Raw genomic sequence first — 21254 nt, forward strand, 5'->3', positions numbered from 1 at the left:
GCTAGAAATATTTTCCACTAGTAAAAAAGTGGACTTTCAGTGCGATTTGCTAAACAGAAACATTGCTGGAAACAATGTCACTAATGATGTGAAATTTGCTTCACTTTTTGCATTTCACTAGCAAATTGCACTTGGTATAAACTAACTTTTATGCAGTGAACTAAGTCCAAAATTATAAATTAATCAAATGATAATACTGATTCATCTAGCTGTAACTTGCCTAATTAAATATAGATATAAATCAATTATTAATTAATTAATTTGAAATATTCTGAAAGAAAAGATTAATCCAGAGTGGGACTCAAACCTGCAATTTCTGCTTATCATGCAGATGCATTCCCAATTACAGTGAACCCTGTTAATGTGACCACTTGTGTAAGGTGACCATTTGAGCTGGTCCCTTCAGTGGTCACATTACAATGGTTTCACTGTACTTGGAAATACAACAGTGATAATTATAATTAATTGATTTAATTCTAATTATTAAATTTAATGCAAGACGATAACTTAATTGCCTATCTTTGCTCTATATCTACATATATAATTAACCAAGTTCTGGCAAGATGAATCCAGTGTTATCATTTCTTGTATTGTATCAAGTTTTATATAATCAGTATTTAATTAAGTGAATGTCTTTTATTAATATATAAATTAATGAAAAATATATTTCAGGTTTATTACATTGATTACATTTTGTTAATGATTTTAGCAGTGAGTTAAAAAAACAAAAGCTATGTTCTATTCAATTTTTATTTCTATTAATTTAACTTTTCAAGCAAATTAGACTTGCCATGCAACAAAAGCTCAGCTATTTTTGAATGAACAAATTTACCTTGGGAAATACTGATAGTAGAGCAGACGCTCCTTGTAGCCACTGAAGAAAATTGAAGATATTCAAATTAATTACTATCCTTATCTAATTTTATATATAGTATATAGTATCAAAATTAATTTTCTGTGACATTTTTATCATGTCTTAAATTTATATTTTAAATATTTATAAATACAACAATACTTTGACTCAGAGCTTTAAACCATGATAAAAAACTAAAAACTGTTTTAATATTTTTCAATTAATAATCTAATTTAAATAAGTGAATCAATTTTATAGTAAATTTTTACTCTACATTTTTTACTATAAAATAAAAAGTTTGTGTTAATACTATATTTTTTATATCTTAACTCAGATTATTTTAAAGTAATAAATTTTAATGTATGAATTAGATACAAGTATGTACTATTTAACAACAAAGATATATGCTGGAAAATGCACGATAATTCACTGGGATTGAACACTTACTTTGCTCAATACCTCATGATTGCATAGTCACATTTGAATAACATGTAATGTAAAACATACTTTGGTTGACTACTTTGTCATGAAATAAAGAATCATTCCATTTATGTATTATGCTCATCTTTTCATTTTATGTAGAGATATAACAAGTATTCAGTTCCAAGTAAATCACCCTGTACATTATTAAGTGATCATCATAAAATGCGCTTAGACAAACTTATGTTGTGTAGAATTGTTGTCAACCCTCAGTCTTTTGGGTTTAGAATCCACTTTTGGAAGCAGTTGTTAGTCTGAGTTAGGAATTCTCCGTTTTGAGACAGCATAACACCATTAATGCATTGTCTTCCCCGACATGGATTTACAACCAATACATTAGGATAACATTTAGCCTCTGTATTTCAAAATCAGTCTTTCCTAGCTAATTAACCTCATCTATAATATAAAGTTGGTAAGTATGATGTAGTCTACTACTCATATAAGCTAAACCTAACACAATGATAAGTATTTATATATCTAAACATAGAAAAGATATAATAAAATATGGTATTTCATGTTTTAAACTGGTTTAATTTATTGCAAAACTGGCAGACAGACTTAGCATTGCCTAGGTTAAAAAGCAAGTAAACTTTAAATACGGTTTGGATAAACTTTTTGGATACACCTTATGTACTTTTACATGACTGGCTGCACTGTAGGTTTTGTTTATACTTGTACATTAATTATGTTGCATGATGCTGCCTGTGAATTTTTCAGCTCCATTATAATTTTATGGGACATTCATTGTACATATGATTTGTTATTAAGCAGCACATACCTGTATCAAACTTAACAGAATTTAGATAAAGAGCATTCCTTCCACATACATTCAAAACACCTTTTGACATTTGTTCACTTATAAAATACTGATATCAAAATACTCTAATATAGGACAATAGAAATGGAGAAAGAAGTCTAAGATCATTCAAAATCTGAAGATACCAATATAGGATCATCTCTAAAATTCTAATCTTTGTCCTTCTAACCGATATCTTTCAGTTCAAAATATTCTATTATCCTTGAACTCTTCCAATATCAAATCATAATTTAAATTAATTTAATATACTTGCTAGATTTGTTTTAACTGTCAATTTCAAAGATGTATATAAAAATAACATGCCCACAATACAAATATTTCAAAAACATTAGGGATTTTGAAAATTGTAATTTTTTGAACATGTTGTTTGCTATTTTTTTATTCCTTATGGATTAAAAAATAAATCATAAGAGAGATAATTAAAATGAAATAAATTTGAGATTTTTCAGTGTTAATAATTTATTTGAAAGCAATATATATTTTCCAAGAAAGATGAAAATTACCAATTTAAAAATGGAACTTGATCATTTCAAAGAAAAACCATTATTAAATTATGTAAATTCTAACTTACAACTTCCTCCTGAGATTGTGTTATCTTCACTTTATTGACTACTTTAGCTAATTTAGTTTATAAATAAATAAGAAATTTATTTAAAAAAATAAAATTTTAAATATAACAATGAACAAAAAAATTGAGTGAAAAGAATTTGTAATATTTATTTGTTACATTTCAATTTTCATTCTTTTAACTTCCTATTCTGTTCAGATCAATGTAACCTATTTTTGTTATCAAGTGCTTATAAAATGATGATTTATTTGAAACTTTATTTGAAATTCTTTGACTTTTTTATCATTATCATTATTATTTTTATTTTTGGATCTGTTTAATCTTTGATAAGTTTATTACATCAAATATAAGGACATTTAAATTATGTATTCAGGCTAGTGTCATTATATAAAATTATACTGAACTTTACTGACATACCTGTAATTTGGTTTTACAAAATTACAATGTATCACAGACCCATTGATAAAATTCTTTCGTGTTTAGTCCTGCCATTTATATTAAATAACTGTGATCTGACATATATAATAAAAATTTATACAACATTGTTAGTGTGTGAATTGAAAAAGAAAAAATATTTATTTCAGCAGGTGGTGGTGGTGATAAAACTTTCACATATTGAAGATAACCCAAAAACCTAGTAGTTGGTATTTAGATATAAATATCAACAATTTTGGGTTATAATTATCATTAATAGTATTATTATTATTAAGTATTAACTTAATTATTATTTATATTTATAATATACTTGAATTAGCAGATGAAAAAATCAGATAAATAAATGAATCTCTAGAGTGATTTATTTATCTAATTTATCTCATGTCTGTAAATCAAACAGCATTAGAAATTCTGTAGTTATTAAAGAAAGTAGATTTCCATCAGAAAATAATAATAGAACGAAACTTGTTCTAATACTTTAAGCTATAACAAAAGCTTCCTGACATAAAATCCTAATTTCATGTCAGGAAGCTTTGTTGTAGCTCCAATTAATATTCTTTTGTTTAAATAACAAGTTTGAAAATATCAAATATGGAAGAAATAAAATTATATGTCTATTTAGTATCTTAGAAACAATTAGAAGTGTTTATATATTATATATAACAAGCAATAAATACTTATGCCAAAAAATAGTTACTATTACTGCTCTGAGTCTAAAAATAATTTTCACTTGTATTCTCATACATAATAATAGCATATCTGATAAATTGATCTAATTCATATTATATATTACAATAAGTATATTACATAATTATGTCAACAATTTTTATTGTAGTTTCTACTAATAAAACATTAAAAATAAACTTAAATGTTTTATGTTTTTAAAATTGTCTCAAAATATAATACCTATAAAATACGGAAATATTTTTTTTATTTTTAGTTTAAATTACTCTTTAACCTGAACAGGTCACAGATCTGAACATTAAATAAGAAAGTAGATACAAAAAACATGAAATTGAATGAATGCCTGATGATACTGTAATTGAAAGTCAATGAAAATACTCAGATCTTTATTGAAAAATGTTACTTTTCAAATAAATTACAAGATAACACTGGAAAAATAGTTTTATCTTATATTTTTGCTATGTAAGAGATATGTAAATAAAACCAACAACATATCTCTTAATTATTAACCCAAAATACTATTATACTACTATTCTCAGGAAAATTATCCACAACAAAATCATAGTTATGATCACATCATTACTTATATTTTAGATTTAATTATTAAATTCAATACCAAAGACCAAATTTGGGATTTATAATTTATTTTTCCAATAAACTGCAGTCAAATGCTATTAATATTTATCTAAAGTTGTTTCCAAATTATAGAAAAAATAAATCAATACTATTCAGAGAAAATAAAGCGATAATATTAAGCAAATATTTTTGAAATATTCAATTTAAAATATCTGCAGATCGTTTTATATAATATCAAACATTATAAAAATGATATTTTCAAAATTAATGATATTAAAGCTTGATTTTATAGAAAAAAAATTCTTTACCTAAATCCACTTGTATTTTCTAATCCAGAACTTTTAAGGACAGCTAATGCTAAATCCACATTTTCTTGTTTATCTCCAGAATTTCCATCTGTATGTATTTGCCTTGGTGGAGGAAGAGGTTTTACTGGTTTAGGAGGAACTATTGGTTTGTTTTGTGTAGATGAACTGCTCTCGGGTAAGAGTTTGGCATTTTCACTTTTTCCAGGTAATGATTTTACCCATGGAATTGAATTTGTGGATATATTTGAATTTGTTGTAATATAATTAGATTTCTCTGTTCTTTCTGTTTGATTCACACTACTATTGAATGTATTATTGCTTTTAATTGGACTGTAGGGAAGTGATGTTGCAGTATTGGATGGTTGCTGGAAAGTAAATATTAATCGAAACTTATTATTAAAGCCTAAATGGATTTTTTTTATCTTGTACAAAATAATATTAAAATATAAAACAACTTAACATCAAGCTTAATCATAGTACTATAAAGTGGCATCAAAGTGATGCCACTTTACTGCTCTGTATTAGAGTATGTTAAAAAAATAAAAATAATTAAACTTACATAATTATTACTACTTGTTATGACAGGATGAACGACAGCAGTACTATTACTTCCAGAAACAGGAAGTGGTGAGGCTTGACTTAAATTATATACAGGGCCATATGGGCGAGGAGTAAAATGGTTTATCCTAGATGATGGATAAGACTTATTTGAAGAAACGTTAGATGGGGAGATGTTTCCAGCAGGAACAGCTTTTGCAATGAGCATATTTCCCTTTTCAATATCAGGTGGCATAAATGCCACGGGTCTAGTATCCACTTTAGGTACGGTCGAATCAGGTTCATCAGGAGGAGTTCCATTTCTTACAGCAAATTTAGTATTATAAGGCAGTGTTTGATACTTAGGATCATTCTTATTTGGAAAAAATTCTTTGAAATCATCAATACTAGTCAATTTTGCATGAATATCATCTTGAGACCTTTCTTGTTCTTGGGGTCTCCTGACTGGTTCAACTGCAGCAACATTACAACTTAATGGTCTCAATTGTTTTGAAACACCTTGCTTAGGAACTGTGACTGTCATCTGTAATTGCTTGGAGAGTTGTTGATTATGTAGCTGCTTACGATGCAGTCTCTGTTTCAGTTCCCATATCCTTTGATCTGCACGCATTACTTCATCTTGACGTTGTGTTATAAGTTTCCTCTGTTGTGTTATTCGAGTGTTTTGTTGTTCAGTTAACTTTGTGTGATACTATGAAAAAAAAATTACACCATTTATAATATTTATCTCTAACCAACTCTGTAGAGTAAAAACTGTCCTTACCAACAGCTCATGCCGTAATTTAACAAGCTCTTGAGTCGAGGAAGAAATGGAAACATTATCATTTTTGAGTTCATTCAGATTTCCCTGCCTTAATTCATCCAACTGAAGTGTCAAATCGCCAACTTTTTGAATAGCTGATGACAATTCTTTTTCTTTCTCAGCAAACAAAAGCCGTACTGATTCCAATTCGGATGCTAAATATTAAGAATACATACAACAAATTAATACTTTTTAATAAAACATTAAAAGTAAAAACATATCACAAAGACAGTAACATAATTATATTTATTATAGATTCATTTAATAATTTACTACATAATATTCAGAAACTTAATATATATATATTGATTTGTATGTATACATTTTGAATCTGTTGCAATATATGTGTTTGTTTATGCTAGTAATTATCTAGGTCAATTTAAAAGTAATAGTAATTAAAATTATATATAAATGAATACGCTTTATTGGCAATAAAATTGTAATTTATTTTCATACGAAACTGATAGAAAAGAAATTAATATTTACAGCAAATTGTTTATCCATATTTTTCACATATTCGACTATTACCATTATATCCAAAATATCATTACAATAATAATATTTCAAGCTTATGTTTACATCTGATTATAGACTAATCATCAAACTAGAAGATGTAATAATATAAACTTAGATTCAGAGGTGTCAGAATGAAATTTGAATGTGGGGATAAAGTAATAAAACTCAATCAATAATCATGTGCCAGTTTTTAATGATTTTATTCTATAATTTTTCATTTTAATATATGATATAACTTTATATATAATGAAACAACATATTACATATAAACTGTACAAAACTTGTCAATATTTTTGTCATCTTTATTTTTATTGTAACTTGCATAGGAATATCTTTGTTGTAGAGTGTCTCATGCACCTACATAACCCTTTTAGAGTAAAATCATTTGAAATTTTATCTGTTAGTTGTGTTTTTAAAAGGGAAGAATAACAAGATTCTAAATTTTTTTTGTAAAATCTTCCATTTTATATTGATAATACGATACACTGAAAATATACTTTATACAGTTTCACAAACCAGGTATGGGAGCAAAATGTATACTTATGCACAGCAATACTTTGTAAGATATAAGCACTAGTAGAGTGATAACAAATAAAAACCAATGCAAACTTTCTTTTTGTGCTTGCCATGAATTCATACAATTTTAATAAACACATACATTTAATCAGTTTATTTATGTTGTAGAGAGTTAATAAGTAATTTAACACCCTCATACAAAGCAAACTGGTATATTAAAAAAGTGAATATCAAGTAAAATGATTGCTAATTTTTTTTAATTCTGTTTTTAAAAATCAACAAATAATAGTGAAATGCAATGATACTGTACTGTTTCACAGTAAACAGTGCAAAATTATTTATAATAATACAAATCTCAACTAAATGTAATCATAGCTAACAATCTGTTCAAACAACTTTTAATGTTCAGATTAATGTCGGTATTAAAAAACTGAAGTGATTATTGTTTTATATAATTATAGTAAATTAGTATTTCGTGGTATGCTAATTACATTTCTATTTGTGATATAATGTTGAAATTGGATTTAAATCTGTTTAAAATTCTTTCATTTACTTGGAGGAGGGAAGGAGGAGGGGAAATTGAAAGTAACTAGAACTTGAAGTAATATATAAAATTTTCAAGTAAAAAAACAAGATAGGATAATATATTTTTTAGTTAATGAATCATCTAGTTATTAAGAAAATCTGTAACTTTATGTAAGGAATTATACTTTCCAAGGTTTTTTATTTTTATATTTTAGATTTTGATTTCCACGGAGATGTGTGAATGTTTCAGTTTTAGAATTATGTTTTTGTTATCAGGAATATTTTGGAATTGTGGAATTTGCAATGTTATGGTTGATTTTTGCTTATTATTCTTGCAATAGATCATTTAAACTATTTAATAAATCACCTAATAATTCCAGTACTTTAATATCGAGTATATTAGTCTATTTATATTGTATACAACAGAAAAAAACCTATAAATTTGGACGTTTAACAAATTTCTTAGAGGCACAATATAAAGACCAGTGGTGAGGATTGTGATCACAGATTCCAGAAGCTTTTTGCTGAAGGTCACTCTAAGTGACCTTTATGGGTACGAATAATTATAAGTAATTATTTATTATTTATATAGCTATAAATAATATATGCAGTCTGGGATAATATTCAATAATTTTCCTTCCCAATATTGGAGGATAATGCCTACCCATGCTCTCATAACTCTGTCTATGATTCTAAGTGCACACTTTCAATTAGAATTTCAACTTTACTGAAAAAATTTTCTATTATCTCAAACTGATAAACGTAACAAAAGTTTTAAAGGTATTTTAAGAATATATTACTATTATATTTTTTAATTGTAATAAAATATATATAGTTTAAATACATTTAACAGATAAATGAGCTAATGTATGCCTGTTAATAAAAAATATTAGTCTTATTATTTAAGGTTGAATAAGTGATTAGTAGGTAAAAATATGCATATATAAATCATTATTAGTATAATTTTTGTATCTAGTGTTATAATTTCGACACAAAAACTTGAATTATTTATATTCTAAATGCAGTTTAACTTCAATTAATATGTGTTTTCATTATGAAAGAAAATACTTTAGCATTAAAAGAAAAATAATGAAAACTAAGACATGGATATATAAAAATAATGCATTTAGATTTATGACTTGTTAAAATAAACAAAGATACTTAACAATCTGATACTAACAACAGTATACATATCATAAATTTCATTATTTTTTATCAGTTAAGTTTAGAAATTCAGTCAAAGAGCAACTGTTTTCATCGCTAATTACTCTTTTTAAAGATGTGTTGGAGATACTGATATCTTATTTGGCTGTTCATCTTCTTTATTAATAATATAATAATCTATTCACAAGCCCATTCAACATATCTTTAATGTGCTTTAATCTTTCGTTATTCATTTACTAAAGTATTTTACTGTTTTGAAGTCTAAATGTCGTCATCAATTCAGTATTTCAACTACTTTCAACAGAAAAATGTTCATATTTTTTCTTATCTAATTTTTAATATTATTCAAAGCAATAAAAAATGTTACGAAGGTCTAAGCTGCCAAGAAAAATCAATTTCGTCTCAGAGCAACTTGGATATTTTTAAAATTACAGGAATGTTTATTTGTTCAGTATGGAAACTAATTTTTATTTTATTTTATGACATTAATAAGAATAATTTTTAAAAAAATTGAAAATAGGTCAAGTATATAACTCAATACTAAACAATTTAAAATTGGAACAGATGAGCACTTTTACAGTAGGTTTATCAAGTGAAAACTAGTGACACAATTTAAAAATTTATATCAAAACAAACTAAAAATAGGAATAAAACTATCTTAATTGACAAAATATTAAGGTGTAAACTCTTTGAATAAGAAACCTATTCGAGATAAAAATATTCGTCTACTTTATTACAGAAAACTTAACCATAATAAATGGATAGCTGAATGGCCAAAGCAGTAAAGATGCCTCCCTGTCAGTCTGAATGAACGGGTTTGAGTCCAGATAAGGTCAAATATTTTTATGAATGGATTGACCCAGATATGTCAGGTCTAGGATTGCCAATTGTTTGGAATTTTCCAAACTACAGAATTTCAGTTATTTTTGAAAAATTGTTCAGAAACATTCTGAAAAACAAATCAGGAATTGGAATTGTTTTTTAGCTCATCTGTGTTTTTTCATTAGAAGTTGGCATCCCTAATTGTAATCTAAATTATTTTCATTCCTGCTTTGTTTTTTTCTTTTTCTGCCTGTCTCATTCTGCCTTCTTAGTGTCTTGTGGGCACTAATAAAGCTTTTTTTCAAACCTACCCTGGTTCAGCCAGGTCCACAATGGAGGAGACAGGGTGATAAATGACAGGTGCCCAATATATCCAGAATGGACTCCCCATGACAAAATTCCTGGAGTTGATTGCCTAGATTTGATCCTTGGTCCCAAAAGCAATAGGCTGATGCCTTAATAGCCTCAGCTATCCAGTTGTCTCATCATCACCATCATGAAGAGATGTTCCCAAGTTTGATTGTAAGTTTTCTTTTGTTCATTATTTTTTCAAGTTTAGAATTTGTTACTCTGAAAAATTTGGCAACTCTAGTTAGGTCCCATCCCTCACCATCCAGCTGCTCCCATTATGGGCCTAGCATTGAAATAAAGCCCTCTTAGTGTCCACGAGGCAAATTGAATTTTAAAAATAAAAAAAAACTGTAATAAATGAAATCATAAACAATAACCAGATTAATGTGTCATTAATTTTTTTAATTCACAAAAAATATTTTAATATAAATCTGTATTTAATATAATTAACCTAGTAATTATCAAATTAATTAAATTGATTTGGGCTAGTTAATCAATTAACTAACTCAAATCAATTAGAGTTTAGAACTTTATATTGTTGAATTTAATTTAGGCAGTTAATCTACACCAATTTTTAAAATTAGTTTCAAAAGCTATGTGTATGGGTTATAGTTATACATTTCTTAAAAAAATATGTTTAATGTCTGTTTAGTCTTGTTATTTATATTATTGTTAATATAATCAATGAAGAGTGAAGAAATATTTGTAATCCTCACATTATTAATAACATATTGCCTTTAAAAAGGAAATATAACTTACCATTTCTATAACAAATTATAACATAATAAATACTTTATATTCTTTATATATCCATTTATTTTATTCAATTTTATTTTGTCTCATAGGAAATTAATTATTAACTTTATAAAGATATTCTGACAGACAAGCATCATTATATTATTTGATGCAAAGCATTACATATTATTAAAAATTATGCATAATATACAGTATATCAAATAGAGTATTACAATAATAAAAGAAAGCTAGGATAATACAGTAGGAGATCACTAAACCCTGATAGTTTGAAATTCTGGTTAATCTAGGAAAAAACCTCTCTGAACAAAATATAATTATCACACTTACATGGGCACTCAGAATATGCAACGTATAAACCTTCAAAATACATTGGAACAGAAAATGAAAGCTAGTCTCCTGTCTCCTCCTTCCTATACAGTCATACACTTATTCATAGAAAGAGGTTAAAAACCCTCATATACATGAACTGAGTGTTGGTTTTTAAAAAACTAACTAATGTCTGTCATCCTGATGTAATAAAATAGATTCATCCAACTACAGTATATTGAGAAACCCCATGTTAATATCAAAATAGAAAATATTTCAAAAAAAGAAAATTTCATATAACTTAATCCAAAAAAGACTAATCTAAACAGATTCTACAATATCTTTCATAGATTTATATGAAAAATATATCCATTCTCATAAATTTTCCGTATTTCTAAATAATTAAAGCAAGTATCCGTAACACCGTCTTTCTGTAAATATTCAACGAATGTTAATATTTAAGACACTCAGAATTATCAAGATAGCCATAAGAACATAGATATATTCTCACAGCAGGTTTGATCAGAATTGGGCCAACAAGTTCAAGGGCTCAATACATGTTTATTTTACAAATAAACATTAAAAAATATTTTATTATTATTTTCAAATATTTTCAAAAATCAAGTTTTTATATTATTTACTTGTAACTAATTTTATCATAATTCGGCTGTTTTTAAATCAACTTCTCTTAGATTGAACTTAAACCTATTAATTAAGAATGATTGATTTTTGAAAAAACTTAAAATCATATAATAAACAATAATGAGCAAATTTATTGACGTCATGTTGTTTATATTTTCAATTTTGGTTTGCTTTTAGTTGCATTAGTATTAACTTATATCAAATTCCCTATTAGTTTACTTTTAATAAGCCACATATATTTTGTAAACATGTAATCTATATAAACACTATATTAGATTTTATTTTTTCCTGTATTTAAATTGATATTAAGCAACTTCAAATTACATCAGAGTATAGATATTTGATCTATAAAATAGGATTACAAGAAATTTAAGCTTCTATATCCTGAAATAAGCTTTAAATTTTAATTGCAATTTTTTTCATCCCAATGTATTTCTAGTTAATGTAATCACAAAAATAATCATGATATATATAAACTGTTTCTTATTAACCTTAATCATTCATACTAATTAAATATAAAAAGTTATTTTGAATAATTTAAATGTAATTTGTTTCAAAAACTTAGACAACATTCCAATGCAACTAGGTAACTATTTGGAACAAATCCATAGGAATGAGAAAAGTTCAGAATGACAACTGAACAGAAAAAAAGTTGAATATTAAATTTCATTCAAAGAAAAAAACCTTTTAAATTCAGATTTTATTTATTTTTTAAAAATCAACTAAGATAAATAAAAGTAATAAAAGCGTTAAAGCTTTTATGATTAGAGGATTGTCAAGTGTTTGGAATCTTCCAAATTATACAGAATTTTAAAAATGTTTTAAAAATTGCTTGCAAAGTGAAAACCGTTTTGAAAATATTCTGAAAAATGAATGAGGAGTTTGCTTGTCCCTTTTTTCTTGTGGGAAATTGGCACCTCTAATTGTAATCTGAATTACTTTCATTCCCACCAGTTTGCAGTTTTTATTCTATTTTTCTCTTTCTGCCCCATGGACACTTAGAAGATTTGTTTTAATCATACCTATCATGGGTTTGTCCAGGCCCACAATGGAGATGGCAGGGTAGTGAGGGACAATATCTGATACATCCAGAATGGACTTCCTCATGCTCATGCAGACTCCAGTCACTCATGAAACTTCCTGACATCTTGATTCTGGGTCCCCACAGTGGTAGCTGACATCTGAACTGCCTCAGTCATTCAGCTGTCTCCTCCTCATTATCATAATCATCAAAGGATGGAAAAAAATGCTGCCACCTTTGTAGGTTTTCTTTTCTCATCACTTTTCAAATTGGTTTCTTTCACAATATGTTTGAAATTTCTTACTTTGAAAGTTGATAACCCTAACTATTTATAATTCCTTTACCTTAGTTGTTTAATGTGATCAAATATATTGTAATTGCTAAATTCACAGTAAGTTCTACTTATTCCTGCTATCAAATCAGGATAATTAAATTAATTTTAATTCAAAATATACTAAAAATTTAACAACATAACAAAATTTATTAAAAACATTTAATATTATTTTGTAAAATATTTAAAAACTTTCTAAAAATTATATATTTGTTTTTAATTAATACATTTAGAAATTATATCTGAGAACAAGCATATTCAGCACACAACTAAGCAAAATATTGTAATTAACAACTGAAATTTTAAACTACATAACTTTTAGAAATCAACAATGTAATTTTAGATCTAGGATGATGACTTAATATTACATTTCTATAAATAAATATTTATCAGCTTATTAAAAAAAGTAAGGAAATTTCTTGACGTCAAGTTATATAAATTTTAAATAACTCGGCCTTCAAAATTCATTCGCAATTTATATAACCTTTTTATAAATGAATTCCAACGTAGACGAAGGTTTTAATTAAATACAATTAACATAAATGAAGCAATCTATTACAAAATATTCGAATTTATTCTTTAAACGGTAAAAAATGAACGGAATTTTTAAAAATCTATTTGAAACATTTATTAAATTGGACAAAAGTGCACTTTGCCTTAGAAAATAAGAAAACATTTTGCATAATAAAATAAATGAGTTCAAAGATTCTCAACATATGTTTGTCCTCTTTCAGTTTCTTTTAATAACCGCAAGACAGTTAAATCATTCATGAAGCATACAAAATTAATCCTCTTATCCATCCAATGTATATAAGGAAATGAAAGACACACATAATTTTAGCAATTCATTGTCATGTTAAATCTTATAATTCACATAATAAAATTCTGTCAAAAATCCAATTTGTAAATACTATTTTTTTATTTATTTATCATCTTTGTTGGATATATTTATCAATACAAATTCTGCTTGTTGAATTATCACAATGATAATAAGTAGGTTATTTGTAATCATTATTTATTTTATGTGCTATATAATCTTTATGACATCTTTATATATATTTTCGGCCAGTTATCGCACCTTAAATGTGGCGTGCAAAACATCTAGATCAAGTAAAAGCCATCTTGTTGACCGGTCAACGTATTGTAAGATACAGAAAAAAACAATTCATGCAGGAAGAATAATTCAGAATTTTAAATATTTAAAGCACCGAAATAACACGTGACCTTAAAATAGGTCAAGACGTCTGACCTAATGCGCGCCCCCTGTGAAATTTTAATTGATTTTAAAATATTATTTATTTATTTTTCAAATAAAATAAACGTTAATTTATCGATATTTTATAATATAAATTTATAATTCATTTTAAAATTCTAGAGATATTTTTATTATCGATTGTAAACACGGCTCTGTTTTATGTTATCTTTGCCGAAAATACCGACCGACTCGTTCCTATTCAGCCGGCGAAGATTGATATAAAAGTTTATATCTAGTCGCGGACCAGATCTTTCGAGAGGAAACTTGCAGACAATCCGAAGGCAAAATTCCAATGGCGTGTGTATCTAAAAGCGTTATTTAGTTAACATTTAATCTTATGTCAAGGTCTGAACCGCGCTCCATTCGGTGCGTTTTTATTAAAAGGCGCCGAAAATTCTATATTAGTATTACCAAGAACAAGGTGTAATTTACCGAACGGAAGTGGTTTATGAATGAAAAACACGCGGAAAATTTTTTTCATAATAAACAAATTACTACCTCTATCGAAAGAAATTCAAGTACATATATTTATAGGGAATATATACAACTATTTTTAACGTGTAATCTAATTGTTTCGCCTTATTTATCATAAATTTCTTTACGCAGAAGCGGTAAATCTTTTTAAAATTATTACTATTATATCTTTATTTAACGTTTGTTTGTACTAAAATGTACAAAATTTACAGTTATTTTCCTATACTTGAAGTTTGAACTGTGATAAAATGCAGTAAGGAGAGCGCATAGAATAGACCTGTTTTGTAACACGAGAAATGTACAGATGGCCCGCATACAAGAACGAGTTGGGAAGACGCTCGCTGCGTAATATGAGATGTGCACAAAGAACCTGATCGTCGGGGAAGATTCCTAGCAGGTCGAAAGTATTTACTTCTCGATCAGAAAAAAAAAAAAATACATGGCAATACAAAGCGCTTTCGGTATCTTTGAGCAGGTTTTTAAGTGAGATGTTCAGGTTTTAAAGTAAATCTGCTTTAAAGTTTATTTTAATTTGGGTATATTTTATTTCAAATTTTATTCGTTTTACTAAACAAAACACTTAATTCTTTCCATTTGGCACGATTATATACGCACATTTAGTACCATTAAAGAGGTTATTTTCAAATTTTAAAGGATTATTTTTTTAAAAAAATATTAAACTTTAAGCATTTTTTAAAATTAAAACTTGAACTTTATTGTTGTAAAATAATAAAGAAAAAGCCCGATTTAATTCCAGAAAACGTTTATAAAGTACGAGTTTCTCATACAGAAATTGATCTCCAGCTTTAAACAGGATCATATCTTTAAAATTTTGTTTCAAGTTTAACATTTGAGCATCATCCAATAAAATTGGATCCATTTTTGTAAAAAGATTTAAAAAATTTAACGTGTAGAACCGCATAAATTCGCTTAGTTAGCATATCAACAATTGGGTCAAGGTAAGACTTTTAACTTAAAAGATTTTTTTCTTTAATTTAACGAGTATTAAGCCCTATTATATATACGTGTGATATACATAAAAAAATTATATTTATAACTCGTAATTCATTAATAAGATCATATCGCATGGGAACGATACTTGAGAAGTTTGGGATAAACAGTAAAAATCTATTTTTTGCAACGTTAAGTTATATCATAAGACAAGATAGCAACTTCTCACGTTTTGCACAAGCATCCGGATTAAGAAACAGTATATTTTCTTAATAAAAAGATAAAAATAAAGCTTAATTAAACTAAATTTATGCTAATTTAAAATTAAATTTCCGACACAAAACAGCTTCCGGAACTCGTAGAAGATAAGGAGTTAAAAATAAAACCTAGAGTAATGCGTATATACAGTTAAACTTCTTTTAGCTTCCCTCTAAATAGCGTTACAAGTGAACATCCCCCATAAAATATTGGAGAACCTTTCAGTATCTTAAATTTTGCATTGCAAACTGCCAGTAGCAGACCCCCGCTACTATACGTAATTCTTAGCGTTTGAGGCACTTGGGTTTAGTGCAACACACTCCATTTAGTACCCATTTCTGAGTGGAACGAACGGAGGCACTAAATGGAAGTTTAAATGTATATATTTTACATACAATGGCGTTACTTACATAATTTGTTGTTGTTAGCTCTCTGCTGTTCGACTTGTCCATTGAGAGTCCTTAATCGACGCAATTTTAATTCTTGTGATTCAAGTTTTTCTTGAAAAAATCGTAGTCGTTCGTTTTCTGTCGTTTGTGCCTCTTGGTGATGTCGAGCCTCTTGCTGTTTTAGAAATTTCAGTCTTTGTACTTTGGCTATCAACAGTTGTTGTTGAGCTTCGATCTGTTGTTGTTGCCTGGCGGCTATTTCACGTAATTCTGATAATGTCAAATCGCTATTTTCTGGCAACTAAACGGTTAAAATAAAACAATAGGCGTTCAAATTAACTTCCGAAACACATAAAACGGGAAATTAACTTAATTAAATTTCGTTTACGTAACTGGATAATCGACCATTTTCGGATGCGACGACGAGCGCGTCGAATCAGTTTTACTGATAAATCATCCAATTTATTCATTTCTTTCGTAATGTTTAATGTTTTCGAAAGGTGAAGAAAGTAGACAATTAATTAGATTTAGTGGTGTACATTCTACATTTCAGTTAATCCGAATAATCGTCTTACTTTCTTGCTCACGGCGCGTCGCACTGTGAGGCCACGCGCCGGGAGCGACTACGTGCGCTTCGTCGCTTCTAGAAATCGACTAACAGCGATAGCAGAGAATATCAAGAACAACACCGAGTAAATATTGCAAATTCATATAAAAACATCCCGTTTATTAATATCACAAATCTGCAATTCGCTATCGATTTTAACTCGGCAAATTATTAGAATTAATTTCGTTTTTTAAAATTTCTGTAGTACAAATTGTGGCGTAGCGCGATTACACGCTTAAAAATAAATATTTTGCCTCTGTTAAAATCTTAAGTTACGTCATTACAGAAGAAAAAGGCCGATAACCTATTAAAACTATAATGAGATATGTGACGCGAGAGGCGAGCGTGATATCGCATGGCGTTTACATGAATACATAACGTGAGAGCGACGCGACTCCAGTTGCGCCATCGCATCCGATTAGAGATAAAACAATACGCGATTAAACAATATCGCAAGCAATTACGGAAACAATGAATGAAAACTGCAATTCAAGCATTAGTCTGCACGCGATTTTTAATTTTACTACAAACTTAAAATTTTCTTAGCTTAATCCTACGCGATTACCATACAATCGCGCGGAAAATCCACGCATAGAACTGGATTAAGGGATCCAATTTCTATGAAAAGGGCCGACAGGGGAGTCTTAGAGTCGCATCCCTATGTAAACAGATTAACAATAGGGTATAATTAATCCTAATACTGGTTTTAAACCGAACAAATGTTCGATGTAGCGGAGTTCAACGACCCTTTCTAACACACTAAAATCCAATGCATAACAGTCCGTAGTTACCATTTCGCACCAACAATGGTACATTTTAGTCCCTAGGAATGCTTTGTAACCAAAATAATACCAGTTCTGAAAGGATAGTTTCTAAAACTTGTCCGTCGACCCTCTTCAAACTCCGCTTTCATACATCGTTAGGCAACGGTCGTAGGGAATTTTCTGTAAGGACAACAACCCGACACCGATATAATCTGAAAGCTCAAACGGAAAAAAATCATCTTTATTTATTTATTTTATTTTTTCTAATTATAATTAACTAGGCGGCATTTTAAAGACTTCCCTCTAATTACATTTTTAAGTAGGTGATGACTGATAGAAAACCTTTACCTAGAAAATTAAGTTTAATGCGCGATGTGTATCTGCCAATGGTTTAATTAGTAACCTAAAAAAAAGTAAAATAAATAAATAAATTACAGGTCGCTCTACAACCTTTACTGTAAATGGCAAGTAGGACAAAAGTGATAAATAAATCTGCCTTGAAAAAGCCATTTAGGTGTACGTTATGACGAAATTTGACAGTAGATACATAACTCTATATATAGGTCTTTTTTAAATTTAACTACACGCGCCGGCTTAGGTATCAATTAACTTAACACTAGATTTTTTTCGGTAAAATGGCTGAAAATTTGGACTTACCAGCACCATCTCGCCGTTATTTACAGTTTGGAAAGTAAAATTAAACCGATAAAACCGACCACACCTCGCCAACACGTTAACAAAGACAGAAAAGTTTGCGTCAGGTTTCGGAGTCCAATGTACAGGAACATGAAAAGGTTTTGAGGTAGACGAATTCCTGGTCTAAATCTCCATCTCGTGTTTCCTCTCTTCGATTCCCAAGTTTTCTATACTCCAACACCCTCTTTCACCCTGCGGTGAGCGACGAACCACTCACTTCTTGGTCCAGCTCCAAACGGCGAGTAGACAGAAAGAGCAGAATACGCTCTAACCAAGCGGTCACGTGCGCGTGACGTCACGCATCGGTGTCTGTTTTTTAACACGAGGTGCAAAACAAGTTTACGTCTTCGCTCGTTTGGTATTGACGTTAGCGCAATTAACGTATTCGTTTGTGTATATAACTTTCTTTTTTTCTCTTATTTTTCCTTTCTGTGAAGTTCGTGTATAAACGTAAGGCGCACCCCTCTATTTAGAGCCGTACACGTGTTTATCGTACGCTTTCCGCACACGTGCTCTTACCGAACAAAATACGAGTTCGTCTTGTATCTAAAAGAAGCACGAAATTCTAAAAATGTCGATTTAATCATCCTTAAAAGTTAGAACCGAATCGAGTGGTGTATTATGCGATTTTTATCACGCCCCTACACCCTTTAATCGGGACCTATCTTTATATATATTGTGCGTACGCGCATACACCAAATTTGGTATACTTATAATGCCGTTAACAGCCGCTAGGTGGAGCGACTTATCGCCCATATAATAGACTATTCCATTGTTTGAGGGGGTGTGCGACGATTAACGAGGATCTTCGGTTTTGTGATTTGCGGATTTCCTTTCTTCCGCCGTTTGTCAGTTTCGTGACTGCTTTTCCTTTGCTCGATTGACGTTTGTGCCCGAATCTCGCTTATTGAATCACGTATATTTAGCGAAATTACTGTATTTTAGCTTTCATTTCTTTCCTTAGAAGAACTGCTTGCGTATAAACGCAACGAACCATTTAAAAGCCTGATTTTTCCTTAAAGGATTGGCCACTTTCTATATAACAACATTATTTCCCTTTTCTAGGAGGAGGAGCATCAAGAATGTGTTAGAACACCGTAACGAGATAGGGAAAATATGTGATTTTTCCAAACACTAAACATAATTGGAAGTTTCTCGATGTATTCTGTTGACAATTAACACGTGTGTGACAAATCTATTTAAATAATTATTATGGTTGTTTAAATGTCTCTATCTAATTTATTTAGAAAGTATAAGGTTCTAACAAATATTTGCTCGTACACAACATTTGTTAACACGGGCAAACAAAGGAAGTAATTAACTATTGTCTTGATAAATTCTGTATCGAAGAAATTGTTGTAGCTGAAAGGGTCTCGATAATCAGGAAAATTTTTCATAATCCTGTGAAACAGGCGGTAAAGGCGTCAGCCTGCTTCTTTGAGAGACCCGGATCGACCCCCAGGAATTCTTCACGGGCGGTCTGTCCCGGATGTCGGATTTCATCCCTCGTTATCCGGCCACCCCGATTCTGGGCCCGACAGAACTCACTACGAATATCATGTAAAAGCCCTATTCTTTATTATGCTTTCATACTTAGTTAATATATTGAAAAAGTTAACTTTTTTGGACTCCAATATGAATTACCTTAATAAAAGATCATCGAAGGCAATTCAACTTTGGTACTTTATTGGTGCTTTTGGTATTGATATTCTATTGGTAATTTTTAATTTTTACCTTGTAGACAGAGAGCTTTTTAATCATACCCAACAAGAGTTCGGCCATGCCCATTATGGGTTCGGCCAGGGCCACAATGGGGAGGCCGGGTGGTGAGGAACGGGTCTCGACATATCTGGACAGACCCCGGAAAATTTCTGGGGATTTAACGACCCGTCCGGATTCAAATCCGGGTCTCCCAAAGCGGTAGGCTGTCACATTGATCGCTCGGCCATCCTGGCGTCCCGCAAGGGCTGCTGAGGTATGAGGCCCGACATATAGAGGGGTTTGTCCGGCGCCATCTTTGTGATTTGTTTACGTTTTGTTTACGCGCGCTTTAGCCTGAGTTCTTGCGTTGTTTATTCTTCGCGAATATCACTATGGTGAATTATTGTGTAATTGGGTGTAATGCTAGTTTAATCAAAGGAACGTCATTTTTTAAAATTCCCGGCATTATTTGTCATCAAGGACCCCAAACCAAGGAGCTTTCACGACGAAGGCAATTTGCACGGCTCTCGAGAATTAACCAGAAAAATTTCAATACGGATAAAGTGAATATCAATACAAGTGTGTCAGAAACATTTCATTTCAGGTAAGCAATAATATTTTATTACTAGTTATCAATAAATGATTAGATAAACTTTTGCATGAGTGTGTGCAAGCCGGTTGCATAAATTCCATTGTTAAAATTATTTAACTTTATTTTTTTTGATATTAACAACCGCAGATTTTAGTTTGAATGGATAAAGTTAGGTGAAAAATAAGTTTCTTAGTCTCTGTTTGTAATAAATATACAGTAGAGTTAATATTAAAGTGTTAAGCAAAGTTAATCGCTTAGCAGGTGAGGAATTAGAAATGAATTTTGAACCAATTGTCCTGCCAGTCTAATTTACATAAAAAATACACACCAGTGGCGTAGCGTAGTGGGGGCGGCCCGGGCGGCACTTTTTAGGGGGCTGCAAAATTTCACAATAAATAATATCTTGCAAAAATTTGAACCTGTACAATACACAATAATGATGATTGTTCTTGCTGAAAAGTTCTTTAGAATTACTGTATATTTTAGTCTTTTATATTGAGATACCTAAATAAGGGGCGGCGAAGTTTTCTTCCGCC

The 21254-nt window shown here is 29.4% G+C and overlaps 1 protein-coding gene across 2 annotated transcripts in view; it reads right to left on the minus strand.

Annotated features, from left to right (window-relative positions):
• Positions 1-18717, minus strand: part of LOC136983669 (apoptosis-stimulating of p53 protein 2-like) — a 47327-nt gene extending 28610 nt beyond the window's left edge. Inside the window, exons 1-6 of one of the 2 annotated variants that reach the window (XM_067280477.1) lie at positions 18387-18717; positions 16380-16659; positions 6043-6236; positions 5281-5970; positions 4722-5086; positions 833-874 (exon numbers count right to left, since the gene is read on the minus strand). In XM_067280477.1, coding sequence (XP_067136578.1) covers positions 833-874; positions 4722-5086; positions 5281-5970; positions 6043-6236; positions 16380-16659; positions 18387-18395 — 1580 coding nt within the window. In that variant the 5' untranslated portion in view covers positions 18396-18717. The remainder of the gene's footprint in view (positions 1-832; positions 875-4721; positions 5087-5280; positions 5971-6042; positions 6237-16379; positions 16660-18386) is intronic. The other variant, XM_067280478.1, reaches the window with a different exon arrangement.
• Between the last annotated feature and the right edge of the window lie 2537 nt (positions 18718-21254).

This window comes from Centruroides vittatus, unplaced genomic scaffold (assembly GCF_030686945.1).
Source record: "Centruroides vittatus isolate TY-2023 unplaced genomic scaffold, ASM3068694v2 contig_884, whole genome shotgun sequence".
In the NCBI taxonomy this organism is placed as follows: domain Eukaryota; kingdom Metazoa; phylum Arthropoda; class Arachnida; order Scorpiones; family Buthidae; genus Centruroides; species Centruroides vittatus.